Genomic DNA, 8273 nt, shown 5'->3' with positions numbered 1-8273 from the left:
GTTTAGGTATTATAGATTTGATTTAGATTCAGATAGTGCAGAGAGTGAGAAATGAGAAGAGATAATAATAAGACAAGCGTCGAGACTTAGGTTGTGGTTTTGGACAATCATTGATCCTACACGTTGTCTCATGTGGTTGGATTCTAGAAAATAAATGAATTATAGCTGCATAGGACGTTATAATAATGAGGTTCCCTTTATTGATGCTTCGCCTTTTTTGTGTTTAGATCCGGGTAAGTAAATGATAGTTCGTGTTAAGGTGGGAAATCTGGGGATGGAGATTGCTAGATAGAGCAGTGAACACACTAAAAAGAATACATGGAGATTGCTAGATAGAGCTAGATATTACATAATTGCAGCTTGCCAGTTTCTGATAGCTAAGTCTATAGAAACGCCATTGAGAATAGTAAGCTTTGCAGCTACTGACCAATTGAAAAATAAACATTTAACGTCATCAACCAGTCTTGCAGTTGGTCTATAAATACCCATAAAAGTTCTTCTATTCCTCTCTAACCATATTGTCCACCAAATTGCGAAAGGGATTAAGTCCCACAACTGCCATTTCTTAGCTCTTTTCTTTCTTCTCCTCCATTCCCAAATGAAACTTTTAACCGAGTTTGGAAAAACCATATGCACTCCATAACAGCTTAAGAAGTAATTCCAAATTGATAAGACCTCCTCACAATGCAGAAAAGTGTGATTATTTGAAATTGTTATTCCAAATTGTGGAGACTATTTTTATTAGCATGGTTATTCTATGTTGATTGTTGCGCTCCGTATTGAAAAACTATGCCGATTATGATAAAAAAGTATTTCCAGTTCGTGAAAGTATTCTCGAATGTGGGTTCTTCGCTAAATCATAAAACTAGTGAGTGTGCATATTTTTCCGCCTGAAGCGACACAAAATCTAGATCATCCCGGCACTAAAACAGGCAGCTTCATTTTAGGAAAAATGTTACTTGGAAAAGAAAAAAAACAGTCTACATTGTTGATGGGAAAAATTGAAAATGTAAACGTATCATTATTTCTAAACTGGGAAGCACTGACACAGACGCGGGACACGGACACGACACGATACTGACACATGGATCGCCAAAACTCAAAATCATCATGACACGGACATGTTTATATATATACTAATTAAATAATTTTTATATACTAAAATCATAGTTTTAAGGTATATCAAATACATTAATCACGTAATTATATGGAAAAAACTCAATTTTATGGTGTTAGGTTAGTCTACATGTAGAAAAATTAACTATATACTAATCTTCATGACACACTAGATTACCCAACTAATAAAATAGGACATATAATTTTACACATGCGTCGTGCCGGTGTCCCACGCACGTCCTGTCCGACGTGTGTCGGACGCGAATACGACACCAATACCGACATCTAGGTGCTTCGTAAAAGTTCCTAAGGGAAAAAGAAAATGACAGTATGGTTTTCACGCGTTGAAAAAGTAAAACGGAATATCAATTTTACTGAAGGCCAATAGTACAGTTTTCATGAGTTGACGCTGATGTTACAGCAGTAACGTTGTTTCCCATGTTATGATTATTGTTGGTCATTAGAACAACAGTACAAGAAATGTCATCATCTGGTAACATGGGTATGTATGGACACTATTTATTTACTAGCAAAATGCTTGTGGGGCGTTCATTTTGAGGGCAATTCCTTCCCATGATTTTACTCTTCTTTTCTTCCCTAAATAGGTTGGCCCCTTCTTAAATGATAGGCCATTTCTAATGTAATGGTAAACCTCAATCCTCTCCTAATCAAAATTTTTAAAGTTAACTTGCTTAATTAAGCTCTTCTCTATATTATAACAGCCACTAAATATCCAGTTAATCATAACCAGAACCATTATTAGAAAAACTGTTAATAATTCACTAAAAATGGTACAAAGTTGAAACAATACTAACCAACCTAGCAGCCCTATATGAAGACAACCCATGAACATCATGACAATTGCCATCACAATTTGCTTTTGCAGGCCAAATTTTATTCTTTTTTCTTTAATTTGTTCTGAAAGCTTTAGCAATGGATCATCACCAAACCATGGCTTCCGTTCTCTTGATCTTTCTTGTTTCAGCTCTCTCATGCACCCATCAAGTCCTTGCAGCTACACTACACCCTGCAGCTTCACCACGCAATGCACCAACCACAACCGACTTAATCTCTAAAACATGTGCAGCTGTCCCATTCAAAGATCTCTGCATCAAAACCCTCAGCGCAGACCCGGACAGCGTAGAAGCTGACTTAGCCGGTCTTGCTTCAATTGCAATCAAGGTTGCCATGCAAAATGGAACTGACACATACAACTACGTTGATCAATTGCAAAAGAAGGCACAATACCAGCCATTCACACAACAATGCTTGTCCGACTGTTCTGAGCATTACATGGATGCAGTTGATCAGTTGGAAGATTCACTTGCTGCAATTGATGCTCAGGGTTTCAATGACGTGGCTATATGGGTGCAGGCAGCTATGACTGATGCTGAATCGTGCGAGGACGGATTTAAGGATGGTTCTGGTCCATCCTTGCTGACTGACAGAAATGCTATCTTCAACCAATTATGCAGCAATGCACTGTCCATCGCCAACATGTTGGCTAAAGCTTAAGTGATTCTCTGCCTTGTTCAGTAATTCGTCTTGCTACTATATATATGTATATAAATGGAACTAACTTGTCGGATTTAATATAATTCTATTTGATCCGTACAGCCTTCTGCGGTCATTGTTTCTTTTTTTCTTCTTTTCAATTATTAATGTGCTCGATACAAGCAAGCTAACCAACACATCTAAAAAAAATAAGAGAGAAGCCTAACAACACATCTAAAAAAGATCAGGAACAGAGACACAGAAACAAGGACAATTGAGAACTAAATTAGAACATGACATTACAAGCATACAGTACAATTTGTATATCCAACTAATCCTAAGTCACACTCACAATCAGATACCTACAGATACATGCTCCCAATCTACTGGTGTTAGAAAACCTTGGGTTTCAGTAGGTTAGCGAGGGCAAGTCACTACAATCTCTAATACCATACAATGCCTAACTGGATATAAAAAAATAACCAGTATCTCATCCTGCAGATTGCAAATCTACAGGCTCAAGCAGTCGAGACTTTCGTCTTTTCTTCCCCTCCGGGGTACACCTCACTGCACTTATCTTTCCAACCTTAACAGAGAACTTTCCATTCGATTGTGATGACTTTGACGATGAGGCGATTCCCATAGAGGAAGAACCTACTTTCTGAATTTTTTCTCCACCGCCACCACTCTTCTCCTTATCAGCTTGATTGCCTGGTTTCTTGATAGGAGAATTTGGTCTCTTTTTCGAGGACCGAAGTTGCACTTCCTTTCTCCTGGCATCAGTAAGGAGTCGGACAGAAAAGGGATTTGTAGCAGTGTAACAAAATGATCGACCACCACTAGATTCAGATTTAATCAGGTCAACGTTTCCATTATTCACCTGTAAAAAGTAAATGACAGTAAGAATAAAGCATCTTCTACATGTACAAATTTCAAGAAGACTGCGTAAAAAGCAACAACTAGTAATAATGATATACTATCATGGTCGATTGCAGAAATTCCCCTAGGAAAACTTTGATTTTTTATTCTTTTAATCTAGGAAATCCATCTACCAATATAATAAAAGGAGACCAAGAAACTCTTCAGATAGTCAAAAGGAAATCACCAGCTGCAGTAGTGCAGAGAAAGTCCTCGCAACATCATGCTTTTCGTTTCCCTTAACAACATCCGTAAAGGGTATTCCACTACCACTTGCACTATCTGCCTCGAGCGACAATTTGTTCAAAACCCTTTCACCATATTCATGAATATCAAAAGGTGGGCGTAAATCCTGTCAGACAAAGTTCTTGTAAAGTGAGACCACTGGGAAAATCCAGGCTATTCCATGAGACAAGAAATGCAAATTCTAATTAGATAATATAGAGTCAAATCAGAAATCTGAACAAGGCAAATGAAAAGCTTTGCAGTTAATACGTTAATACCTGATCTTCCAAGGTTTGCTCGATTCTTTGTTTCCATGTTGAAACCCGGGTTGCCAACTCAGTTTGCTTCTCAGTTTCAGCTATGCTTGCAAGGAGGTCATCCTACAAAACGAAGATGAGGTTACGTCACAAACATACTTGCCACAAGAATTGGACGTTAGAGACACAATTTTTTGTCATCAACATAAGGTGCATATAAATCACATGAAGACAGATAAACTGAAGACAGTACCTTGCAAGCATATACTAGTAGGACAGCCTACTGAAGAAAAGTGCTAGCAAATTTCAAATAAAAGAAGACTCCAGCACCCTAAGTTCACACACATGCGAGCCTTGATATTACAAACTCAGCTTCAGAAATTAGCCTCTGAGTTACCTCTCATTATGTTGTCCACAACGCAAATACCTTTGGCTTAAGAATCATATCTTATTTTGTATTGAATGCTGATAAGTGCACTTTTGTTAGTCTTCATCACTTCCAAAGTTTCTGGGTTAACTAAGCTACATCTATCTCTATACATGTCCATATGTTGTTTTATACTGACTGCTTAGACTAGCAACAATTACCATAATGTAAAACAAGTTCCAAAAATGGCATACCAGATGCGAACGGCAAAGATCTTCAAAATCTTCCAGTTCAGGTTCTACATGTCCAAAATCAGTACTTTCAAAGTGAACGGTCTGCTCGTCATCCTGTAAATGAATCTTTTAATAAAACATTCACTGGTAAATAAGAAGTTAAAAAATAAAAAAGGTGCTGATGTGATATTCTAGTATAAAAATTAAACGAGTTCCCCCACAATGAGGTCAGACATATGAGACCCTATCACACCAGAATAATCTCCTTAACAAATAAAAATAAGCAAGCTTACCTTATTTGCGTTTAAGGGTTCTTCCACATCCATGAAAGTATTTTCAGGCATGTCAAAGTCATCTTGGTCAAAATCTGGGATGTCATGCTCGGATTCATTACCTTTGTCAGCTTCAGCACTACCAAAAGGATTGGACGGTTCACTTCCTCCGATAGTAAGTGACTGTCGAAGCTGTTATTGGGATATTATGTATCAGCGGCAACCTCGACATTCATAAAATCAAACTACACATTTGATGAAAACCAAACCTGTTCAAAAAGTGGAAGCGTTGTGGATTCCCGGATAATTTCACAGGCACGGTTCTGTGCCTCCCACATTTCTGCAAATTCTGGACTTACAATACCAGTCAATTTTGCAATAGGAAATTGCATAATAATAGAAATGTGTTTACTGGGATTCGGCTTCCTCCTTTTAGGAATATTTCCTGTTTAACAAATACAAGGGAAAAAACACGCTCTCAGTATAGAAACTAAGAGCATTTAAGGAACATCACCCTAAAAGAAAAATAAAAAGAAGTAAAGAAAATAGGAGAGCCCAGATGGAAACAGGATACTTGGATACCTTTTTTAAACGGTTTTACTTTCAAAGTCCCTGGTTCATGAGGATTCAAAGGTTTCCACGGATCATCCTCATCAGTATCATCTTCTGACATACTCTCATGTAATGAACCATTATTGTTATCATCTCCATGGTAGTCATTGTTATCATCTCCATGAGAGTCATTTTCAGGAAAACTACAGTCAGGAGGATCCTGAGAAATACTATTATCATGGTTGCAACCGATCATAGGAGACTTTTCAGGATTGACATTGTGTTTTTGAGTTGATTTACGGCAGCCAGTTCCCCCAGTTCTAGATGGAGTTTGACCAAAAGTTTTGCGACCCTTGGACCTAATTGAGCTACCTCTATGATTTACAGCAGCTCTGCTATGCTTTATGAATTTCTGAATTTCTTCCGCATCACAAGGATCTAACAGAATAAAATCCTCATAGAGATCACATGTGGACAACTGCATTCACAAACAATAATATCACAACAAAATTCACATAACTTCGCGTGAATCAAGAAAGACAGTTCAGGTTTGCTAAAACAAACATAGTACCAGATACGTTTCCAGTTCCCCAGTTTCGCCAGTAGGATCAAAACAATCTCCTTCTAGTACAACCAAATTCGACGGTGGCTTCACAAACTGATTTAAGTTATCATCTTTCCCCGGCGCACCATCCAAAGAATTGTTAGCCTCCACTATATCAATACAAACAAACCATCAACCAACAAGCAAACTATACATCAAGAATACTTCACCAACACCAACACGCATATAATAACATCAAGTAAATTACTTACCCGGAACATCATCTAATCCCAAAAATAGTTCATTGCTTTCATCAACATCTGCTTGGTTATCACGTCTTCCTTCAGTACGCTGTACCGACGCTTCCGCTGGTTGTTCCTCTTGACTATTCACAACAACAATACCGCCAACACCATAAATTTACTAACTTGGACCCCCTGACAAGACCCAGATTATGCAAACAACTCCAAACTTAAATATTTGTAATGTTTCATAAAAATATCTCACCTTTTTTGAGAAATGAAGTCCAAAGCATGTAAAACTAATGTATAAAGATACTCAACTTTTCGACTATACACTTGAATTGAACCTTGAAGTAACAAAGCAGCTACATTTACACAACAACAACAACAACAAACAAAACTTTATCAAAAACCCTAATTTCAATACAAACCCTAAAACTGAAAGACTCCTAAAAAAGGGGTAATTTTTTTTACCTTCAGCGAAATTAACAGATAAGTGGGCATCTTCTTCGTGGTTAATAGGTTCACCAGAACATATCTTCAAGAGATAATCTTCGAGATTTTTAGCAAGATCAACTGACCAATTTGACTGTGGGTCACGAAGCGGTTGTACAATATGAAATCTCGAACTACTACCACTCCCGTCTTCTTTGTCAAAGTTCATTTTTTCTTGTATGAATAGAAAAACCCATGCCTTGATTTCATCTCATTCCCATCTCAAAAACCCCTAATTTCAGAAAAAAGACCCAAATTTGAGGAAATTGGAAGAAAACCCTAAATTGGATGTTTTTGAGAAACCCTAGAAAAGGGGTTGTGAGAAATCAGTATAAGGAAGTAGCGGGGGAGATGAACTGATGGTGAGTAGATAGAAAGGAAACTCCTTTGATTGGATTTTGAGTTCTGCACTTCTGTGTTTTTTTTTCTAGAAGAGAGAGAGAGAGAGAGAGAGAGAGAGAGAGAGAGAGAGAGAGAGGAGAGAGAATTGGGGACTTTGATTTTTTGAGTTCAAATTATTAAGTGGGGACTGTTTTTTCCCGCTTAAGATTTGACTAAATGGTGACGATCTGGATAGTGTGAGACTGGTTCTTTTCGTATTCCGGTTACATGTGAAGGTTGACGCAAGTCGTCAGCAAGCTACAAACTCAGAATGTGTTACGGTATAACTATGGCAATCGCCAAATCCATTTTTTTGTTGAGCCACGTGGATGGCCAAACTGGATTTTCGACTATGGTAAAATATTGGTCGGTTTATCATCAAGCGCCCGAGCTTGAGACACACGTTGACGTTGGTAGGAAAAGCGCATGCGTTGAAAATACTATCAACGCGGGCGTGAGAAACAAAATTGCCAACGTTTATATCTCCAACGTCCATAATTCCAACGTCCATATTTGCAAAACTATAAATTCCTTCAACTGATTTCATTTTCGGTCACACCACTACTATTTTCTTCTTCTAAAACTCTTCTAAATCAAAAATTTTGGATACAATATGAGCGGCATTTTAAGAAAAGTGGTCAATAGTGTAAAAAAGAGAAGAGATCGAAGAAATGAACCGGTACCGCAGCCTGCCACAGATGTAGATTTTTCTCAAAATCGGGAAGCAGAGTTTTCTTCGCCGAGTGTCGTTGTTGCTCCATCATTAGTCCAAGGTCATGTGTCGGGGCATCAAGATCGGTCTGAGGATTATTTTAGAATGAGAGGTGGATTTTCAGACTTAAAGACTGTTTATGAAGTTTTACCCCCTCAAGTCCGAGAAAGGGTTGACAGATATCCCTGGCGTGCGCTTTATAGTGTGAAGCTTAGAATACACAACAACAAAATTCCGAAAACAGCGGTAGAAAGGCGGTGGGCGACGATGCACACATTCCATTTTTTGGATTTTAAAATTGGTAAGCTTGTTTAACTTAACTTAAATTATATTTTTTGAATAATTATTAAATAATCAAAAGAATTAATCATAGTTGATATATACTTGTAATAGGAATTACGCTCCTTGATTTGTATTTCATTTGTGGGATCCCAAGTGGAATGGAGAGTCAGCACCATTCAACCA

At 37.8% G+C, this 8273-nt stretch overlaps 2 protein-coding genes across 3 annotated transcripts; one reads left to right on the top strand and one right to left on the bottom strand.

The window, feature by feature from the left end:
• Positions 1-1978: 1978 nt before the first annotated feature.
• Positions 1979-2753, top strand: LOC113318140 (putative invertase inhibitor). The gene has a single exon (XM_026566266.1). It carries the CDS (start codon positions 2050-2052, stop codon positions 2629-2631), a length of 582 nt encoding a protein of 193 aa, XP_026422051.1. The 5' UTR covers positions 1979-2049; the 3' UTR covers positions 2632-2753.
• Positions 2754-2865: 112 nt separating this feature from the next.
• On the bottom strand, positions 2866-7210 carry LOC113318139 (condensin-2 complex subunit H2-like). 2 transcript variants are annotated; one of them, XM_026566264.1, is made up of 11 exons: positions 6695-7210; positions 6486-6585; positions 6251-6363; positions 6006-6148; positions 5465-5912; positions 5152-5327; positions 4904-5074; positions 4632-4736; positions 4032-4133; positions 3716-3880; positions 2866-3490 (listed from the first exon to the last, which is right to left on the bottom strand). In XM_026566264.1, the coding sequence occupies exons 1-11, from the start codon at positions 6882-6884 to the stop codon at positions 3101-3103; spliced, it is 2103 nt and encodes a 700-aa protein (XP_026422049.1). In that variant the 5' UTR covers positions 6885-7210; the 3' UTR covers positions 2866-3100. The 2 variants fall into 2 exon arrangements, with proteins under 2 accessions (XP_026422049.1, XP_026422050.1); XM_026566265.1 differs by having other exon boundaries at positions 4632-4724; positions 6695-7208.
• Positions 7211-8273: the final 1063 nt, after the last annotated feature.

This window comes from Papaver somniferum, chromosome 10, assembly GCF_003573695.1.
Source record: "Papaver somniferum cultivar HN1 chromosome 10, ASM357369v1, whole genome shotgun sequence".
Classification (NCBI taxonomy): Eukaryota; Viridiplantae; Streptophyta; class Magnoliopsida; order Ranunculales; family Papaveraceae; genus Papaver; species Papaver somniferum.
Note: the sequence above shows the minus strand (reverse complement) of the source record. Positions and strands in the feature narration are given on the sequence as shown.

Excerpts from the sequence above, each read along its gene's own strand:
- LOC113318140 (XM_026566266.1), top strand. The coding sequence starts at position 2,050 with ATGGATCATCACCAAACCATGGCTTCCGTTCTCTTGATCTTTCTTGTT.
- LOC113318139 (XM_026566264.1), bottom strand. The coding sequence starts at position 6,884 with ATGAACTTTGACAAAGAAGACGGGAGTGGTAGTAGTTCGAGATTTCAT. Across the intron at positions 5,328-5,464 it reads AGTAAAACCGTTTAAAAAAG|GAAATATTCCTAAAAGGAGG; the intron begins GTATCCAAGTAT and ends TTTGTTAAACAG. Across the intron at positions 3,491-3,715 it reads TCTCTGCACTACTGCAGCTG|GTGAATAATGGAAACGTTGA; the intron begins GTGATTTCCTTT and ends TACTTTTTACAG.